The 22813-nt window shown below is 36.4% G+C and overlaps 1 protein-coding gene across 8 annotated transcripts in view; it reads left to right on the forward strand.

The window, feature by feature from the left end:
• The window catches only part of LOC124077015 (protein HIRA), a 206389-nt gene that overhangs the window by 133618 nt on the left and 49958 nt on the right, over positions 1-22813 (forward strand). For all 8 annotated transcript variants that reach the window (XM_058571732.1, XM_058571731.1, XM_058571730.1 and 5 more), the window contains 8 exons: positions 8253-8414; positions 11262-11375; positions 13743-13916; positions 14603-14800; positions 15763-15963; positions 16056-16208; positions 16801-16923; positions 18613-18750. In XM_058571732.1, coding sequence (XP_058427715.1) covers positions 8253-8414; positions 11262-11375; positions 13743-13916; positions 14603-14800; positions 15763-15963; positions 16056-16208; positions 16801-16923; positions 18613-18750 — 1263 coding nt within the window. The remainder of the gene's footprint in view (positions 1-8252; positions 8415-11261; positions 11376-13742; positions 13917-14602; positions 14801-15762; positions 15964-16055; positions 16209-16800; positions 16924-18612; positions 18751-22813) is intronic.

Genomic DNA, 22813 nt, shown 5'->3' on the forward strand with positions numbered 1-22813 from the left:
TGCCACTTTTGTTCAACTTTGGACTAGAGGATATAGCCAGGGAGGTTATGCAAGATAAAGAAAAGGCATATAGATTTGAGAGGAAGAATTAAAATTATTTGTAGATGACATGATCTTTTATATTGAAAGCCTTTAGGAATCTAATAAAAACTATTAGAACTGATAAACAAGTTCAGCATGATTTCATAATTCAAGGTTAATATACAAAAATAAATTCTATTTCTACACAAATATAATGAACAGTCTGAAAATGAAACCAAGCCTGGGTATGGTGTTCTATGCCTGTGATCTTAACTACTTAGGAAGCTGAAAGGAGAGGATCATTTATTCAAGACCAGCCTGAGCAACAGAGCAAGACACCATTTCAAACAAGAAAAAAAAATAATAAATAAATAAATTATTATTCACTGTTGCACCAAAAATAAAGAATAAAACTCTTAAGAGTAAATTTAATAAAAAAGGTGCAAAACTCTGAAAACTATAAACATTTTTGAAAATAATTAAGTAAGATCTAAATACATGTAAAAACATGCTATGTTCATGGATTAAAAAGCAATACTTTTAAGACAGCTGAACTTCCTTATTGATCTACAAATTCAACATAGTATCTATCAGAATATTCATGATATATTTGTATAAATTGATAAGCTAATCCTAAAAATCACATGAAATTACAAAGAACCCCAAATATCCAAAAAATATTTTGGAGAAAAACAAAAACAACAAAGTTGTAATACCTGTCTTCAATTTTAAAACTTGCTATAAACCTTCAGAAATGAAGAGGGTGTGCTGCCAGTTAGTTGACATACAGTTCAGGTCAATAGGGTTGAGAGTCTAGAAATTTTATAACCTTACCCTAATGGTTATTTATTTACTTTGGTATGGAGAGCTGAACCCAGGAGTGTCCAACCTCTGAGCCACATCCCCAGCCCTTTCTAAAATTTTATTTTGAGATAGGGTCTAGGTCACTAAGTTGTCCAGACTGGCCTTAAATTCATTATCTTTCTGCCTTATCCTTTCAAGTTACTGGAATTTCAGGCATTCACCATTATGCCCAAGCTATTTATTTTTGAGATAGGGTCTCACTATGTTGTCCAGGCTGGTCTCAAGCAAATTCCTGAATCAGCCTCCCAAGTACCAGGGACTACCAGCAATGCCACCGTGCCTGGCTGGTTGGTTTATTTTTGACAATGATGTCCAGAAAATTCAATGAAGGAAGAAATACTCTTTAACAAATGGTTTGGAACACTGGATTTTTATGCAGAAGTATGAATTTAGACCCCAATCTCTTATTCACACTCAAAAATTAACTCAAAACAGATTGGAACTAAATGTAAGAGCTTGGGGGGAGTAAATATAAGAGACAAAACTATAAAAATATTACAAGAGACCATCAGAATGAATCTCAGTGACCTTGAACTAATTAGAGCCTTCTTATATACAACACGAAAAGCACAAGTTACAAAAGAAAAACTGGAAAGTTGGACTGCATCAGAATGTAAAATCTTATGTGCTAAATGTAGACAATACCATCAAGGTAGTGAAAAAGACAACTCACCTTTTGCAGAAGATATCTCAGGATGATGTATTTAAAAAGTATTCATTCGACATATGTAAAGAACTCTTAAAATTCAAGAATAAAGTCAGGGGCTGAGGTTGTAACTCAGTGGTAGAGTGCTTGCCTAGCGCATGTGAGGCACTGGGTTCAGTTCTCAGCACCACTTAAAAATAAATAAATAAAATAAAGATATATAAAAAAGAATAAAGACAGGTAATCCAGTTTTAAAATGGTCAAATGATCTGAACAGATATTTCTTGAAGAAGATACACAGATGACCAGAAAGCACATGAAAAGAGGTACAGCTTTATAGACATTGTGGAAATCTAATCAAAATCACTAATCAAAACCACCGTCAGCTATCCCTTAGAATGGCTATAATACAGAAGATATAAAATAATAAGTATTGCCAAGCATGTGGAAAAATTGGAACGGTTGAGAATGTAAAAATGACATAGCTACAGTTTGGCAACTCATCAGAACGTTAAATAAAGTTTTTAAGTGACCTAGAATTTTTACTTCTAATGTTATACCAAAGGGAAGTGAAAATATGTATTTACACAAAAGATTATACAAAGGACATCAGTAGAATTGGTGAAGTAAGGATCTCTAAAAATCTGCTTCTCCGTAAAAACAATGATTACATGAGCAAATATTGTCAAAGTGAATGTTCTCAGAACTCTGCAAGTTTTCCATAGACTTCTAAAAAATTTAAAGAACTTTTAATTACCTTAAATTGTAGGGGAAGGGAGGAATATCAATAGAAACTGTTCTGAGGAAGCCCAGATATTGAAGTTGCATTATAAAGACCTTTTTTAAATTTGTTCTTTTTAGGTATACATGATACTAAGAGCGTATTTTTGACATATTATACATACATGGAGTACAATTTCCCATTCTGTGGTTGTACATGATGTGGAGTTACACTGGTCATGTATTCATATAAGAACATAGGAAAATTATGTCCAATTTATTCTAATATCTTTCTTATTCCCATTCCCCCTCCCAACCCTTCATTCCCCTAATCCAGTGAACTTCTGCTCTTCCTCTGCCCCATTTATTGTGTGTTAGCATCTGCATATCTGAACATTTAGCCTTTGGTTTTTGGGGACTTGACTTATTTTACTTAGCATGATATTTCCAGCTCCATCCATTTACCAGCAAATGCCATAATTTCATTCTTCTTTAAGGCTGAGTAGTATTCCATCGTATATGTATATGACATATATCATATATATTGTTTTTTTATTCATTCATCTTTAAAAGAGCACCTAGGTTGGTTCCATAGTTCAGCTATAACTTCAGACCAGTATCCCTGATGAACATAGATGCAAAAATTCTCAATAAAGTTCTGGCAAATTGCATGCAAAAATATATTAAAAAGATAGTGCACCATGATCAAGTGGGGTTCATCCCAGTATGCAAGATTGGTACAACACACAGAAATTAATAAATGTAATTCATCTCATTAACAGACTTAAACCAACAATAATATGATCATCTCAGTAGATTCAGAGAAAGAATTTGACAAAATACAGCACCCCTTTATGTTCAAAACACTAGAAAAACTAGATATAGTAGGAACATATCTCAACATTGTAAAAGCTATCTATCTTAAACCCAAGGCTAGAATCATTCTAAATGGAGAAAAATTGAAAGCAATCCCTTTAAGAACTGGAACAAGACAAGGATGCCCTCCTTTATTTATTTAACATCATCCTTGAAACTCTAGCCAAAGCAATTAGATGAAAGAAATTGAAGGGATAGAAATAGGAAAAAAAAAGAACTCAAACTATCATATTTTCCAATGACATGATTCTATATTTAGAGGATCCAAAAAATCCACCAAAAACATTCTAGAACTAATAATGAATTCAGCAAAGCGGCAGGATAGAAAATCAACACCCATAAATCAAATGTGTTCCTGTACATCAGTGAAGAATCCACTGAAAGAGAAATTAGGAAAACTGTTCCATTCACAATAACCTTAAAAAATATTTGGGAATCAATCTAACAAAAGAATTGAAAGACCTCTACAATGGAAACTATAGAACAGTAAAGAAAGAAATTCTAAAGAAGACTTTAGAAGATGGAAAGATCTCCCATGTTCTTGGATAGGCAGAATTAACATTGTAAAAAATGGCTATACTACCAAAAGTGTTATACAAATTTAATACAGTTTCTAATAAAATTCCATTGACATTTTTCATAGAATTATAAAAAAGCAATTATGAATTGACTTGGAAAAATAAGAGACCCATTATCATCCAAGCAATCCTTAGCAAGAAAAATGAAGCAGGAAGCATCACAATTCCAGATCTTAAACTATACTACAGGGCTGGAGTTGTGTCTCAGTGGCAGAGCACTTGCCTAGCACATGTGAGGCACTGGGTTCGATCCTCTACACCACATAAAAATAAATAAAGTAAAGGCATTGTGTCTATTTACAACTAAAAATTATTTTTAAAAAACACAAAACTATATCACAGAGCCATAGTAAAAGAACGACATAGTATTGGCACCAAAACAGACACGTAGACCAGGTACAAAATAGAAGACACATAAATAGAGTTACCTCATATTAGACAAAGTCACCAAAAACATACATTGGAGAAAAGATAGCCTCTTCAACAAATGGTGCCGGGAAAACTGGAAATTCATATGTAGCAAAATTAAACCCCTCTCTCTCACCTTGCACAAAAATCAAAGTGGATCAAAGTTAGGCACTAGTACAGAGATCCTGCACCTAACAGAAGAAAAAGTAAGCTCAAATCTCCACTGTGTTGGCTTAGAAACTGACTTCCTTAACAAGACTCCAAAAGTGCAAGAAATAAAATCTAGAATCCATAAATGGGATGGATTTAAGCTAAAAAGCTTCTTAGCAAAAGAAAGAATCAATAATGTGAAGAGAGAGCCTGCAGAGTGGGAGAAGATCATTACTACATGCACATCAGATAGAGCATTAATCTCCAGGATATGTAAAGAACTCAAAAAAACTTAACACCAAAAAAAAAAAAAAAAAAACCCAATCAATAAATGGGCTAAGGAACTGAACAGACTCTTCTCAAAAGAAGATATACAAGGGATTAACAAATATATAAAGAAAATGTTCAACATCTCTAGCAATTAGAAAAATGCAAATCAAAATGACACTAAGATTCCATCTCATTCCAGTCAGAATGGCAATCATCAAGAATACAAGCAATTGGGCTGGGGATGTGGCTCAAGCGGTAGCACGCTCGTCTGGCATGCGTGCTGCCCGGGTTCGATCCTCAGCACCACATACGAACAAAGATGTTGTGTCAGCCAAAAACTGAAAAATAAATATTGAAATTCTCTCTCTCTCTCTCTAAAAAAAAAAAAAAAAAAGAATACAAGCAACAATAAATGTTGGTGAGGATGTGGGGGAAAAGGTACACTCATACATTCATTGCTGGTGGGACTGAAAATTGGAATAACAGCTATGGAAAGCAGTATGGAGATTCCTCAGAAAACTTGTAATGGAACTATCATTTGACCCAGTCATCCCACTCCTGGATTATCCCCAAAGGACTTAAAATCAGCATACTACAATGACACAGTCACATCAGTGTTATAGAGCTCAATTCACAAATAGCTATGCTACGGAACCAACCTAGGTGCCCTTCAACAGATGAATGGTGTTAGGGTCTGTAAACAAGTCAAGATGGCGCCTGGCATTTTGCCAGAGGGAGTGGTTTGTGAAGTAACGCCAGCGAGCCATTAAGTGTGGAGATTCCTTATTGGTTGACTGCTGTATCTAGTTTATGTTAATTAAGATAAGCTGTGTGTAATGTATATATACCCCTCCTGTCCTACAATAAACGGCTCCCACTCGTGCTGTATCAATGTACACAAGTTGTTCATCACCCCCCCACCCCCCCCACCCCCCCCACCCCGGTTATTTTGCTGCAGCCGGACTGCGGCAGAATGGATAAAGAAACTATGGTATATATACACAATGGAATATTACTCAGCTTTAAAGAAGAATGAAATTATGGCATTTGCTGGTAAATGGATGGAACTGGAGACTATTATGCTAAGCTAAATAAGCCAATCTCAAAGAATCAAAGGCCCAATGTTTTCTCTGAAATGCAGATGCTAGTTCACAGTAAAGAAGGGGAGAATAGAGATATTTTGGACTAAACAGAGGGGAGTGAAGATAGGGGAAGGGGCATGGGCATAGGAATGATAATAGAATGAATTGAACATAATTACCCTATGTGCATATATGATTACATTACCTACATTGTATACAACCAGATGAATGAGAAGTTATACTCCATTTATGTATGATGTGTCAAAATGTATTCTGCTGCTATGTATAACTAATTAGAACAAATAAAAAATATTTTAAAAATGGAAAAATATATTCAAAACAGTAATACTCATGGTAGCCAAATGGTAGAGACACCCAAATGTTCACTAATGGATTAATAAATTTAAAAAAATCATGATTTATACATAAGTGGATACAGTGGAATATTTTCCAGCCCTAAAAAAAGAAGTGAAAAATACATGCTGCAACATGGAGAAAACTCAAAAACCTCACTAAGTGAAAGAAATGAAGCAAAAGATTATAAATTTTATGATTCCATTCACATGAAATATTTAGAAAAGATAATTCTATAAAGACATAAAGCATATCGGTGGTTGTCAGGAGCTATGAGTAGGGAGGATTGGGAGCTAATTGTTTAATAGGTACAGAGATTTCATTTGGGTAATGAAAATGTTTTGAAACTATGTAGAAGTGTTAGTGGTGTGACATTGTGAATGTATTAAATGCCACTGAATTTTAAGTGGATTACATTTGTTGTTTGAGTCCTTACCTACCATAGTCCTCAACATGCCTTTACCCAAATTTGCCAGTCTACTCTCAGCTGCCCAATGAGGTGGGGACAACTGATAGAAACCTAAGGATTAGAAGCAGGTCATTGGTGCGAAAGCCATACATATAGCCTCTTGGGTTCTCTCTGTCCTGCCTCTTCTCTTGGCTTCAGTTTAGCATTGGAACTTACTATATTGCTGAAAATCTTCCCATAGTCTCCTGCGGAGCATGAGTTTTGTCCTGTCCTTTTGAATCTCATTTAAAAATTCCTTGTTCATTCTTTTGGTAGCGTACACACTATTTAGCTGCTGATTGCTTCTACTCCAAGTAACCACTAGTATGCTTTCTGATTCTATAGTTTGCCCTATTCTGGATATTTCATGTGCAAAGTCAGGCAGCATGTGATCTTTTTTGACTGAGTTCTTTCCTTTGTATAATAACTTTAATATATTATATGTTAAATGTATATTAAACATATATATAAATATAATATATGTGTTGGGATTCTTTTTGGTACTAGGGATTAAATGCAGAGGTGCTTTACCACTGAGCCACATCCCCAGCCCTTTTTGAGATAGGGTCTTGCTAAGTTGCTGAGACTGGCTTTGAACTTGCGATCCTCCTGCCTCAGTCTTCCAATTTGCTGGGATTACAGGCATGACCACTATGCCCAGCAGAAAAGATTTTTAAAAAGAGAAAAGTTGAGGACTTGTTTTCCCATTTTAAGGAAATATGAATAGGTGGGGTATAGACTAAGCATCTGAATTTTTCCTACAGACTACTACCTGGTGGCCTCGTTGGCAGAAACAAAGGTTTGAATGTTGAATTATAGGAGCTTAAACTTTGATGCTTTTGTGTACCATTACCATTTACTCTAAATTTGAGCATTTGTCATTAAATATAAATGTACTGAAATTCTTTGCTAGAAAAATATAAGTTCTAAATTTTATAAAAGATTATTAGCTTTACTGATTTTTATTAAACATAATTTTTGTTATTTATACATTTCAAATAAACATTTTTAAAATTAGTCCATAATCTTATTACCCCAATTTAACAACTATTAACATTTTGGAGCCTTTGCTTTTAAGACATACTTTCTGTGAAAAGATACACACAAACACACACACACACACACAAAATACCAAAAATGCACATTATATTTAACAAATTAGGATCATCTGCCTTGCTCTTTTTTAGTCTTCCCCCCCCGCCACTATTGTTTATAGCCATTTTTCCACATCAAATTCAGTTATATCATGTGTTTATTTTTATTGGTTCTTTTTAGTTATACATAATAGGATTAATTTCAACATAATTATAAAAGCACAGGATATAATATTCTAATTCAGTAATTCCTCTTTCGCCTTCCCCCTTTGTCCTTCCCTCGGTTCTACTGATCTTTCTGCTACTTACCTATAGTTTTTTTTTTTTTTAATTAATGTGTTGTTGATGTACACAATGGTGAGATCCATTACGGTATATTCATATATGTACATAGGAAATTTAGGTCAGATTCATTCCACTGTCTATCCCATCCCTCCTCTCTTCCTTTATTTCCCTTTGTCTACTACACTGATCTTTCTTCTTCTTCTCCTTCTCCTTCTCCTTCTTTCTTCCCCCTACCTTTATTTTGGATTAGCTTCCACTTATCAGAGAAAACATTCAACTTTGACTTTTGGGGACTGATTTTGCTTGGCGTATCATGCATTTTAAATAGCTAGTAGATTTATAATTTATTATAGGAAATAAGTCAACGTATGAGACTTTCATTTTAGGAACATTTGTTTTCACAATTGCTTGTTTATCTGTTTTCTCTTCCTTTCATCACAAAATATCTTTACTTAGCAAAACCGTGTGGTTGGAGCAATGCAGCTCTATTCTGTGGAGAGGAAGGTTTCACAACCCATAGAAGGCCATGCTGCTGCCTTTGCAGAGTTCAAGATAGAAGGGAATACCAAGCCTGTCACTCTCTTCTGCTTTGCTGTACGCAGTTCCACAGGAGGCAAGGTAAGATCCACTCTACTTTGTCTTCCTCCTAGAAAAGTGTCAGAAATCAGGGTCATGAGTCTGTATGAGTACAATTGAAAGTGGGACATGGCCTGCAGGTCCCTGTATAAATGAGGACTCATAGCAGGGTTTAGAGCCACTCATGCAACATTTATTTCAGTAGTGTGGCAGCAACCTTGGCATAAAATTAGTAACCTCAAGTTAGCTTAGCCCCTTTCCCTTAGAATTCCTCTTAGATTGTACTGAGATGGGCCTTAAAGGGATGTGAGGCACAGTTTCTGCTCTCATGCATCAGTCTCGTGGAAGAGATAGCTGTGAAACCACTGCAGTGCCGTCTTTGCCATAAGGTATACCTTTCTCACACCTAAGGTGTGATTCCATCCTGGTGGTTGTGGTAGGGATGGGGATGAGGTCCCAAGGAAGCTGTAGAGAGGCAAGATTGTATCCAGGAGCCAGCTGACTTTTTTTTTTTTAGTTGCAATACTTTTATTTATTTGTTTGTTTGTTTATTTTTATGTGGTTCTGAGGATCGAACCCAGGACCTTGCACATGCTAGGCGAATGCTCTACCGCTGAGCCACAACCCCAGCCCACCAGTTGACTTTTATATAGCAAAGGGTATATCCAGACTCTGTTTGGAAAGGCTGTCATGGGAAGTGGTGTGGAGGTGTCCTATACCTTATGACATTAGAGAGACCTGGGATTCTGCTGGGGTTTCATGAGACAGTGGGGCACTGCTTCTAAATAAAGTTCTTATTCCTGGAAGACTCTTGTCAAAAAATACTTCCTGAAATCATTGTTTTGGATTGTTCATTAGCTCTGAAAGGATTCTCCAAAGATGAGTTATAAATCATTATATGGCTTCCTAAACTTGTTCATCTGAAACACACTTCTTTAGATATTTTGGTTATTGTGGCATAGCATACTTCATGCTTCCTCAATTGAGAACTAGTAGAAAAGTAGGAATCAGGTAAAATGTCAGCCTCATTGCTAAAAGAGCTAATTAAATACACCAGCTTTAGCTATATAGTACAAGAGCTTGCTACCATATCACCTCAGAATTAGGCTTACCATCTTTTCACAGATGGAACTGGGGAGGGACAGGCCTCCATTTTAGTAGCAGAATCTGCGCCACTGAGCTCCCTAGAGATGAGAGCTTTCCAGAATGAGTTCACTTAGAAGCCTGGTGTGCTCAGCAATCTCCTGTACTCAGATTTCAGATGGGCACTCTCCTGGGGGAGCAAGCAAGGTTGGAGAGGGGATAGTAGTAACCTGCTGGGGCAGGCCCTTCCACAGTGACCTGAGTCACACTCAGCTCCCGCATCCCCCATCACACACAGTAAATCTCCCAAGAATTGTAGAAAATTGTGGCTGTTTCTCTCCCCTGCTACAGGGAGGGTGTAGTATCCTTCTCAACCTGGGTTCCTTGCCCTGAATTCTTTCTACGTTCAACTGTCTTTACAAGAGTAACTCAGTAGTCTCCACATGTGGATTGGAGTTTGCCTGGATATCAGTTACTGGATATTAGTTACTGCTAACCTTCCCAGAGGCAAATGTCACTTGTTCAAAATCACACCCTTCTCCCTCTGCTTTCCCAAAACTTTGACTTTTGTTCTCATACCTCCACTTCTGTTGGTAATGTCATTGTCCTTCTTAACTCCCAAGCAAGAAACCATAGCTCTCTAATTTTGTTACCACCTGACCTTTAGCAAGTCTTATATCTGTCTAAGCTTTTAGTGACTATGCTCTTATCACCTTACATTTGGCTCAGGAAATGACCATTTATTAGGTCCTCAGACCTGCTCCACCCTTTTCACTAATAGGTCTTGCCACAGAGTTTTTCTAAACTACCTTTTATCTTAAATTTCCTGTGTGCAAGAAGTTCATCTGACCTATATTAGCCTTTGCATGCCCACATATTAGCCAGCCCATCTTTCAGTGTATCCCCTCTCCACTCAAGCCTTTTTGGGATTTCCCACCTTTCCTTCTTTCCTTTCCTTCTGCTGGCCAAATTGAGACTATCCCCCTCTGTGAAACCCACCCTCTAACCCTTGTTGTGTCATGTCTCCAATCCACTCTACTCGTGATTTTTTTTTTCTGGATTGTTTTAGCTTTGGCACTTTTTCTTTTTTTAATATTTATTTTTTAGTTGTAAAACAATACCTTTGTTTTATTTATTTATTTATTTTTTATGTGCTGCTGAGGATCGAACCTAGGGCCTCGCACACGCTAGGTGAGGGCTCCACCGCTGAGCCACATCCCCAGCCCAGCACCTCTTCTTCAAACAAAATTTATGGTGAAGGCACCTATGTAAGTCAGAATTTAGAACCTTTCTAATACAAGGAGGAAGGAACTTCCTCATCCACAGACATTCCTCTAAGTTCTACAATAATTCTTACATCTCCCTGAATAACCTTGAAAAAACTCAGGCCTGTACCACAGTGGGTTGGATTGTCTCATGAGTTTGACATTCAGAGATGAGATATCATTGACTAACCGGTTCACATTAGCTTGGGCTATATCTGAATGATTGGAGAGAACTGAAATAGGAAGCAGATACTAGTTGGAATGTTTGCTTCATGTCAGCCCCAAAGCCCAGGGAAGAAAGAAGTGATTCAACTAACCAGGAACTAAATATTCTCAGGTTTTCTGGCAGTAGTTCTTTCTGTTGGTGAGAATCAGGTTGGTAATCACAAGTACCTCAATAAAGAAATTGTCTTCTGTTGTTCGAATGTATGTTTTAGCTTTAGTCATACAGAGCTTGTACCTCTGCTCACCACTGTGCCTTGTTTAGTATCCGTCTGCCACCAAGAGCATTTACTTGTATTTACTAACATCTTTCTTCTAGTTGCACATAATTGAAGTTGGACAGCCTGCAGCAGGAAACCAGCCTTTTGTAAAAAAAGCTGTGGATGTGTTTTTCCCTCCAGAGGCACAGACTGATTTTCCAGTGGCTATGCAGGTATGGATTGCTGCTCTTTAAATATCTCACATTCTAAATTGTCAATTTTGGCACTTTCTAAAGTTATAGGAAACTGTCATCTGCAGTTTGTTTCATTATCCTTCTCACCCCAGATCTCTGATTCATTCAAACCCATTTAGAAACCTGAAATTTTGTGCATGATTTTAGGAACAGTCCTGCTCATAGAAGTCCTTCATCAGAGCAGGTCAGGACAGCATGAGACTTTTCTAGCTTTTGTACCAAACTTTTAGGCCTTTCTCCTTTTATTGTAAAAAATTAGGTAGTTACTGTGGTACAAGACTGTATAAAGAAGAAAACAGTCCTCTGTAGATAAACCAATGTGATGTAAAATACACCAAAGATCATATTACTTATTATGTAAATAACTTAGATATAAACCTTTTCTGAATAAAACTGGGATCTCAGTATATATGTAAGATGGACATGTCTTAGCTATTTCCTTTTATTCTGTTCTCAGATATCTGCTCATATTTATAATCATTTCTATAAGACAGATTTCTAGTAATAGTTTCCTGATAGAAGAATGTAATTGTTCCCCCAAAGTGAAATCAGCTTTTTTCCTGTCTTATAGAAAGATATGTTTTATATCAATTTCCATCAATATCAAATGTAACAGCAGGATTAAATATCAACTAAAATCCTACCATGACTGATAATTGTAACCACCATTTAAGGTAACTTTATATGCATACATTCATGCAGATATATTCAAATAGACTCCTACAAAAATGGTTTTGTACTAGCCTTGCTGCTTTATGACTCTCTCTCTCACTATATTAAAGATAGCTCTATGTCAGTAAAATCACATTTATTTTATTGTTTGGGTAACCTGTTCTATGCATGTGCTGTGCCTCTCTCAAATTGTCCCACTGATGTGTATTTAGATTTACTGTAATCACTTCAAGGAACTTTGCAGTTCATACATCTTTATTCATTAGTCAGAAAGTCTGAGGATAGATTCTTAGACATAAAAGTATGTGTCAGAGGCATATACATGTCAGCAGCTCTCATGACCATGCTGATTATTTCTTCTGCCAGTGCTGCCCTTTACAGCTGGACAGTGTCCAGTGATTTTCTTATTCTTCCCTTGGTTTCTGTCCAGGCAGAATGGGTTTCTCATATGCGTCTTATTAATTGAATTTTCATGATCTTTGCATTTTTTTGTCAGTCTTTTATTAAAGTGTCTGGTGGGTTTCAAGTATTTTTCTGAGTCATAACAAAAGGTGGTCACATATTCCATCTTGTATACATTTTGCATTTTTGTGTGGCTTTACTATCATATTTTGAAAATAATTCTGTACCCTAAGATGATCACAGTAGCCACACATATTTTTTCTATTACTCTTTTAATTGTATTATTTTTATTTAAAATATTTATTTTTTTTAGTTATAGGGGGCATAACATCTTTATATTTTATTTTTATGTGGTACTGAGGATCGAACCCAGTTCCTCATGCATGCTAGGCGAGTGCTCTACCACTGAGCCCCAGCCCCAGCCCTTAATTGTATTATTTTTAATTTAAAGTCTTTGGCTCATCTGAGATTTACTTTGACCTAAAGAGTAAGGTAATGATCCAAGTTCTTTACTCTCTCCTCCATCCCCAAATAGCTAACTGGTTATATCAATATCATGTGTTGATTAAAGTATTTGGAGTCCACTACTAGGCTACTTACCATTCTCACACATAATAGATTCTATTTCAAGGTTCTCAATCAAGTTACCTTTTTCTCTGACTTCCTATGCTAGTATCATACTTTTAAATAACTTTAAATTTTTAAATAAGCTTCAGGTTTTCCTGTGTGTTATTGATGGCATTTGGCAAAGGTTAGTAAGTGGAAATGGAAGGTAGATTGGAAAGTGAAGTCAGTATTAGGGGTCTTTATCCAGAACTTTCCCCTTCTTTTATGAACTTGAAGCTTAATGGGGTTTGGAAAGAAACTGGGGAAAGAATGTCTCTACCTGAAAGATATATGGAATAGGCTGATTTTCTTTGACCTTTGTTTGAGAGTGATTGGGCAAAATAAACCTAGGTCTCATGGAGAAGAACTTGAAATCCATTTCTCAGGGTTTCATTACTCCCATTGATGATCTCAGCCATGGAATCTCTGGGATCCCATTTATCATTCATGAGCTCTTTTTTTCTTATGTGGCTTTGTCTTTTTCTTTTTTTTTTTTTTTTAATTTATTTATTTTTAGTTCTTGGCGGACACAACATCTTTTTTGGTATGTGGTGCTGAGTATCGAACCCGGGCCGCACGCATGCCAGGCGAGCGCGCTACCGCTTGAGCCACATCCCCAGCCCAGCTTTGTCTTTTTCCAACCCATCATACTCTGCCTTCTTACAGATTGGAGCTAAACATGGAGTTATATATTTGATCACAAAGTACGGCTACCTACATATGTATGATTTAGAGTCTGCTGTGTGTATCTACATGAACCGTATTAGCGCTGACACAATCTTTGTAACTGTTCCACATGAACTAACCTCTGGGATTATTGGTGTCAACAAAAAAGGACAGGTATGTAACTCTGAGGTTTAATTTCCCACCTTTTCCCTTCAGTAAGGACTAGAGCTTTGTGATCAGGTGTAGTTAACTCCTGTTATTAAACTTATACCCATGTCTGTCTTCTCCTTCACATCATCATTTCCTCTCTTCAACCAGCACCATTCCTAACACAACATTGATTCTGAGTGAAGCATCTGCCAGTGGAGCAGCAGTTCTAATATGCACCGTGTACATCTTTATATCAAGCACCTGTTAGTTGGAGAAGGTTGAAAAAGCAGATACTATGCTGTTGAAGTTAACCTTTCTGAACCAAAGTTAAAAAGAGAAGAAAATCAATTTTTAAAAAATTACCTTAAAAGAAAAATTGTAAGGAGTACTCATCAGTGAAAATCAAGCAAGTCATTTTGGCATAGATCTGAACACATCATTATGATCAGTGCCTGTATGACTTTACATTTTCATAGTATTTTGAACAGCTGCATAGAATCCCATGCTATCACTTTGCTGGGTGATTCTACTTTGTTACCATTAAGAACCTGGCTCCTTTGCATCTTTTTATGTTAGGACCAAGATCACAAGCATGCTCAACATGAGTCTGGGAATTTGGCAAACATTGCAGTGTCATGAGGGAATGTGACAGACTGTGTATCTGGGGCATTCCCCCAGGGGAACTGGTCTCACTTGGTGGGTTCTTACAGGTGCTGTCAGTTTGTGTTGAGGAAGAAAACATTGTGAGTTATGCAACCAATGTGCTTCAGAATCCAGACCTGGGTCTGCGTTTGGCTGTTCGTAGTAACCTGCCAGGGGCAGAGGAGTTATATGTGAGAAAATTCAGTACCTTCTTTGCACAGGGGAACTATGCTGAAGCCGCCAAAGTAGCAGCATCTGCACCAAAGGTAATGAAACTTGAACACTGTATGCCATTCTGAAGTTTTAGGACCCAACCTTGAGGGTAAAATAAAACATGAAAGCATTTCACTACACTATTGGAATATATTAGTGTTATGTTAGTGTGCTTTTTGATTATTTTAAATGTTTTACTAATGGCATAGCAGTAATGGAAACACACAAAATTTTGCTCCACCATTTTATTCTTTATTGTTTTTCTGTTATTGCTGTGTTCATAAATATTTCTTACCCAGAATCTTAGCTCAGGTACAGTTTTGTTTTTTGGTGACTTGAATTTTTCACTGACACTACCTAATCATTAAATATAAAATTATAAAAAATAGGGTAACTATACCTATTTTATTTAGTGACAGTCCTATTCTGGACTTTCTTCACTCTTCTAGAGAATAATAGTTTGGTTTATTTCCTTAGGATACATTTTCCTGGGACTGGATTTACTTCTGAGTAAATAAAGGTTTTCAAGTTACTTCTCCTCTAAAGATTTCTTCCTGTCTTCCAAGTGGATTTGAAGGAACCATTTTATTTTTTAATACCTTTATTTTATTTATTTATTTTTATGTAGTGCTGAGGATCAAACCCAGGCCTCACATGTGCTAGGCAAGTGCTCTACCACTGAGCCACAATTCTAGCTCTTAAACAAACCATTTCTAATGGGACTGAAAGTTTTTTAAATTTGAGTGAGTGTAGAACTTCAAGACCAAGTTAGAGGCCTAATTCTCACTGTAGCCTGATAGGGTACAAGTAAGATCCAAAATGTGACGTTGCCCTAGGACTTAGACCCACTCTACTTAGTTATTGATGGAGGTAGAAGCAGTAACTTTAGTAGAGGAATTTTTGTCCATGTCAAGTCACTGTAGAATTCCATTGGCAAAAATTTGTTTTATATGAGCAAATTGAGTGAAGGGTTGCCCTGTGATTACAAATAAGCTATATTTTCATTTGTTATCAGGGAATTCTACGTACCTGTGATACAGTCCAGAAGTTCCAAAGTATACCTGCCCAGCCTGGCCAAGCCTCTCCTTTGCTCCAGTACTTTGGAATCCTGCTTGACCAGGGTCAGCTCAATAAACTTGAATCTTTAGAGCTTTGCCGGCTAGTTCTTCAGCAGGGGCGCAAGCAACTCTTAGAGAAGTGGCTGAAAGAAGATAAGGTGAAATCACAAACCCAAAATAGTTTGAAAAATGGGTTGCAGCTGCCCTGCTTCTCCAATCCTAATGTTGTCTTGTCTTTTGGCATGTACAGCTAGAGTGTTCAGAGGAACTGGGAGATTTGGTCAAAACTGCTGAACCTATACTGGCTCTGAGTGTGTACCTTCGGGCAAATGTACCAAGCAAAGTTATCCAGTGTTTTGCAGAAACAGGCCAATTCCAAAAAATTGTGCTCTATTCCAAAAAGGTAATACATGTTTCATCATCACTGCACAAATAATTCATGTGCAGGTGGGTGGTTGTCAATTGTGTCATTTATAAAATGCCTTCTATGTGGAGTGAGTGCTCTGGTATACAACAGTTATCAGTACTGCTGTTAGCATCTGGCATTCATTAATATTAATAATATTTTATTATTCACTTTTTTATTTTCCTGTCTTATTTTACAGTCAGAAGCTTTCTTATAATTTTTATCTTTCTCTTAGTACTTCTCCATCCTTCTTCCCCCTATACCATCTGTGTGTCAAATCAGTGTTTGTGGGGTTTCAGATCCTATCCCCATGTGGTCAAAATTGTCAGCACTTGCTAGTGCTGTGCCTGCACACCAACCTGGGTTACTTCTCTGTGGTCCATGTTGTTTTTTTAGTTAATTGCATCTCATATACATGGGATCAGTTTTCACTTAATTGGACATTTTATTTGGCAAAGGAGTGGTACATATACATGCTAATGTTGATAGTCATTTTTTTATAAACATAAATTCCAAACTAGAGGATAAACTTTTTTTAATGCCTAGCATTTTTACTTACTTTTCCTGATTGGTGTTCACTCACTTACAGGTTGGTTATATCCCAGACTGGATCTCTTTGCTGAGGAGTGTGATGAGGATCAGTCCAGAACAGGGTCTGCAGTTTTCCCAAATGCTAGTGCAGGATGAGGAGCCATTGGCCAACATTAACCAGGTGAATATGGGTTGTTTGAGATATTTTAGGACTTTTTGTAGCCATCAAGAAGATTCCCTTTCATTTGGCTTTCTGTTATCACAATTCAGTGATTTTCTTGGTTTGTTCTTATTCTTTTAGTTTTAAAAAAATCTAATGCACTAGGAGAGCTTGTCTTTATTATTTGAATACTTGTCATTCAAGTATTGACAATATTTATTGATCTGTGTGTCAAACTTAGAGGATTTTGTTTCTTTTTGTTGGGATTAGTAATAGGATGTGAGGATGTTATTTAAGAATGGTAGCCCTCCATCCCTTATTCCATTCCATTACTACCCGATTATTTCTTTCTGACAAATAACCTGTACAATGGAAAGTGCAGACAAGTCACCTGACTTGCATATTCTGGGTGTCTAATTGCCCTGAGTTTTAGTATAACTTACTTAATATTCAGGTATAAACACATTTCAAATCACCTTCAGTAAAATACATTCAAGAAGTGTGTAATAAAGCAGAACAGTAAAACCAACAACCTGTCTAGAAATGATATGTACAATTATAATTGGATTTGTGCATCTGGGAATCTGCAGATATTTTGGAAATCATGAAATAAGGGGTTTGAGCCAAATTTACTTAGATCTCAATGGGAAAGAAGTGTCTAGTTGAAATCTTGATTACATTTCATATTTTTTAAACTTTTTTAAAAATATAAACTTTTGGGCTGGGGCTGTAGCTGAGTTGGTAGAGTAACTTTCCTGTCACATGTGGGGCCCTGGGTTCAATCCTCAGCACCACATAAAAATAAAATTAAAATATTGTGTCCATCTACTATAAAAAATATATATATATCACTTTTTCCAGGCATGGCAGTGCATGCTTGTAATCCCAAAGGACTTGGGAAGCTGAGGCAAGAAGATTGCCAAGCAACTTAGTGAGACCCTGTCTCAAAATTAAAAAAAAAAAAAAAAAGGCTAGGGGATGTTACATAGTGGTAAAGTGCCTCTGGGTTCATCCCTAGTACCAAAAAACAAAAAATCCAACTATATGTATTTCCTCTTATACTTTAAGTATGAAAAACGTTACACAGTTGCTAAATTTATTACCTATATTTCACCTCTTACTAAGTTTTATTAATTGTTTTAAATTAATATTTGTTTAATTGTAGTAAGTGTCTAAGTAAATGTGCATTTTCCCACTTGTGCCTGAATAACATAATGATAGTGAATGGGCTATACCCCAGGTATTAGCTTCCTTTACAATTTTTTAAAATTTTTTAGTTGTGGATGGACACAATATCTTTGTTTCATTTATTTATTTTTATGTGGTGCTAAGGATTGAATCCCGTGCCTCACTTGCTAGACAAGTGCTCTACCACTGACTAAAATCCCAGCCCCAATTCCTTTACAATTTGATTAACATTATTTGAATCACTTCGGATTCTGGGGGCTCCCATGTATTATAAAGACAACTGCCTTTAATCCACTCTATTAAAATGGCCTGTTGTTGAGTATAACGTAGGTGTTATAATTTCACAAAATTACCCTTGGGTTAATAATAGCTATGAATTATTTGAATTTCAGAAATATAAGAAAATGCAAAGGAAGGGACTAATCACTGAATTTTTAAATGAGATTCTATCTCAAAAACTGTTTCAATAGGAAAATTAAACAGTTCCTTCTCTGAGTGAAAACATGGCTTGGATCTTTGTAGATTGTGGACATTTTCATGGAAAACAGTTTAATTCAGCAGTGTACTTCCTTCTTGCTGGACATCTTGAAGAATGATCACCCAGCTGAGGGGCACCTCCAGACCCAGCTGTTGGAAATGAATCTGATCCATGCCCCCCAGGCAAGTGACATCTCTAGGCTAGTAACAAGGGGCAGGGTACCTGCTGTGCCTCTGTATGGGATGTACAGACCTGAGCACAGAGGTTTTGAACTGGTTATACTTGTTCCAGATGTTTATTTTTATGCTTCTCAGTAGGCAAAAAAACGTTTTCCTCCAAGGTTTTTCAGGAAATCAGGGTACAGAACATTCAAGGAAACAGTTACAACTGGGAATATAATTTCTTCCTTTCTTCTCTTTTTCATTGTGGTAAAATATGCATAACAAAGTTTATCATTTTTAAGTTTTTTTTTAGTTTTATTGATTTTATTTTTTTAAATACACAATAACAGAATGCATTACAGTTCTTATTACACATATAAACCACAATTTTTCATATCTGTTTATATATAAAGTATGTTGACACCCAATTCAAGTCTTTATACATGTACTTTGGATAATGATGTCCATCACATTTCACCGCCCTTGCTAATACCCTGCCCCTTCCCTTTCCCTCTCACCGGTCTTCCCTATCTAGAATTCATCTAATCCTCCCATGCTCCCCCCACCCTACTCCACTATGAGTCAGCTTCCTTATATCAGAGAAAACATTTGACATTTGTTTTTTGGAGATTGGCTAACTTCACTTAGCATTATCTTCTGCAACGCCATCCATTTACCTGCAAATGCCATGATTTTATTCTCTCTTAATGCCGAGTAAAATTCCATTGTGTATATATGTCACATTTTTTTATCCATTCATCCACTGAAGGGCATCTAGGTTGGCTCCACAGTTAGCTATTATGAATTGTGCTGCTATAAACATTGATGTAGCTGTGAACCTGTCGTATGCTGTTTTTACGTCCTTTGGGTATAGTCCGAGGAGAGGGATAGCTGGGTCAAATGGTGGTTCCATTCCCAGATTTCCAAGGAATCTCCAAACTGCTTTCCATATTGGCTGTACCAATTTGCAGTCCCACCAGCAATGTATGAGTGTATCTTTTTCCCCACATCCTCACCAACACTTATTGTTGTTTGCTTTCATAATAGCTGCCATTCTGACTGGAGTGAGATGATATCTTAGAGTACTTTTTTTAATATTTATTTTTTACTTATAGGTGGACACATATCTTTATTTTATTTTATTTTTTATGAGGTGCTGAGGATCGAACCCAGGGCCTCACAGGTGCTAGGCAAGCACTCTACCTCTGAGCCTCAATCCCAGCCCCTTAGAGTAGTTTTGATATGCATTTCTCTGATTGCAAGAGATGATGAGCATTTTTTCATTTATTGTTGATTGATTATATATCTTCTTCTGAAGAGTGTCTGTTCAGGTCCTTGGCCCATTTGTCAATTGGGTTATTTGGGGTTTTTTGGTGCTTAGCTTTGAAAATTTCAGACCAATATCTCTCATGAACATAGATACAAAAATTCTCAATAAAATTCTGGCAAATCTAATACAAAAACATATCAAAAAGATTGTGCACCATGATCAAGTGGGATTCATCCAAACATACAAAAATTAATGAAGGTAATTCATCACATCAGTAGACTTAAAGATAAGAATCATATGATCATCTCAATAGATGCAGAAAAAGCATTTGACAAAATACAGCACCCCTTTATGTTCAAAACACTAGAAAAACTAGGAATAACAGGAACATATCTCAACATCGTAAAGGCTATCTATGCTAAGCCTCAGGCCAACATCATTCTAAATGGAGAAAAATTGAAGGCATTCCCTCTGAAAACTGGAACAAGACAGGGATGTCCTCTTTCACCACTTCTATTCAACATAGTTCTTGAAACACTGGCCAGAGCAATTAGATGAAAAAAATCAAAGGGTTATGTATAGGAAAAGAAGAACTTAAATTAGCATTATTTGCTGACAATATGATTCTATACCTAGAAGACCCAAAAACTCTACCAGAAAACTTCTAGAACTAGTAAATGAATTCAGCAAAGTAGCAGGATATAAAATCAATACCCATAGATCAAAGGCATTTCTGTATATCAGTGACAAAGCCTCTAAGAAGGATGAGGAAAACTATCCCATTCACAGTAATCTCAAAAAAAAAAAAAATAAGATACTTGGGAATCAACTTAGTGAAATAGGTGAAAGATCTATACAATGAAAACTACAGAACCCTAAAATTAGAAATCAAAGAAGACCTTAGAAGATGGAAAGATCTACCTTGCTCTTAGATAGGCAGAATTAATGTTATCAAAATGACCATACTACCAAAAGCACTATACAGATTTAATGCAATTCTGATCAAAATCCCGATGGTATTCCTCATAGAAATAGTAAAAGCAATCATGAAATTCATCTGTAAAAATAAGAGACCCAGGATAGCTAAAGTAATCCTTAGCAGGAAGAGTAAAGCAGGTGACATTGCTATACCAGACCTTAAACTATAGTACAGAGCAATAGTAACAAAAACAGCATGGTATTGGCACCAAAACAGACTGGTAGACCAGTGGTACAGAATAGAGGACACAGAGACTAACCCACAAAATTACAATTATCTTATATTAGACAAAGGTGCCAAAAACATGCACTGGAGAAAAGATAGCATCTTCAACAAATGATGCTGGGAAAACTGGAAATCCATGTGCAACAAAATGAAATTAAATCCCTATCTCTCACCATGCACAAAACGTAACTCAAAATGGATCAAGGACCTAGGAATTAGACCAGAGACTCTGTGTGTAATAGAAGAAAAAGTAGGTCCCAATCTTCATTATGTGGGATTAGGCCCCAACTTCCTTAATAAGACTCCTATAACACAAGAATTAAAACCAAGAATCAATAAATGGGATGGAATCAAACTAAAAAGTTTCTTCTCAGCAAAAGAAACAATCTGTGAGGTGAACAGAGAGCCCACATCCTGGGAGCAAATTTTTACCCCTCACAAATCAGATAGAACACTAATCTACCATTTTAGGTTTTTAAATGTGCAATTCAGTGATGTTAAAAAGATTCACAGAGCTGGATGTGGTGGTACATGTCCATAATCCCAGCTACTCAGGAGGCTGAGTTAGGAGGATCACAAGTTCAAACCCAGCCTGAGCAAATCAGTGAAACCCTGTCTCAAAATAAAATAAAAAGGGCTGGAACTGGGGATGTGGCTCAAGCAATAGGGCACGGCGCTGGGTTCGATCCTCAGCACCACATACAAATAAAGATGTTATGTCCGCCAAAAACTAAAAAATAAATATTAAAAAATTCTCTCTCTCTCTCTCTCTCTCTCTCTCTCTCTCTCTCTCTCTCTCTCTCTCTCTTTAAATAAAGAAATAAAGAAAGAAAATAAAAAGGGCGGGTATGTGCTAAGTTCAGTGCTAAGTTCAGTCCCCAGTACTTAAAAAAAAAAAAGAGAGGACATTCACAAAATTGCGCAACCAACATCACTATATATTTTTATCATCCCAAAAGGGAACTGCCTCTAGCAGCCATCATTCTGCTTTCTATCTCTATGAAATTGCCTATTCTATATAGTTCATACAAATGAAATCATAAAATATTTGTCCTTTTGTCTTTTTTCTTTTTAATATTTTATTCATGTTATATCATGTGTTGTAAATTCATTTAAATTCCATTGTTAAGGCTACATAATATATTCCATATTATATGTATACTACATTTTATTTATCCTTTCATCTGTTGATGGACACTGGGTTGTTTCCACATTCTGGCTGTTATGAATAATGCTGCTTTGAACGTGAATGTACAAGTATCTCTTCAAGACCTGGCTTTCAATCTTTTTGAATATACTCCTAAACGTGGAATTGCTAGATCATATTGTAATTCTGCATTTAATTTCTTGAGGAACCACTGAGCTGTATTCCAAGAGGCTTCAGCATTTTATATTTCTGTCAGCAACACAAAAGTGTTCCAATTTCTCTGTCCTTTCCAACACTTTTTTCCTTTTATTCATTTATTTTTTAAATAACCACCATCTTAATGGGTGCAGTGGTATCTCACTGTGATTGGGGCATCATTTCTTAACCTGAAAGATGGGGGCATATGATCAAATCACATGTATTGCTATTTTTGGTTAAATTTGGAGATAAATGCATAGTGCAG

The sequence above is a fragment of the Marmota monax genome, unplaced genomic scaffold (genome assembly GCF_021218885.2).
Source record: "Marmota monax isolate L192 unplaced genomic scaffold, Marmota_monax_Labrador192_F-V1.1 WCK01_AAM20220418_F8-fsc00157, whole genome shotgun sequence".
Classification (NCBI taxonomy): domain Eukaryota; kingdom Metazoa; phylum Chordata; class Mammalia; order Rodentia; family Sciuridae; genus Marmota; species Marmota monax.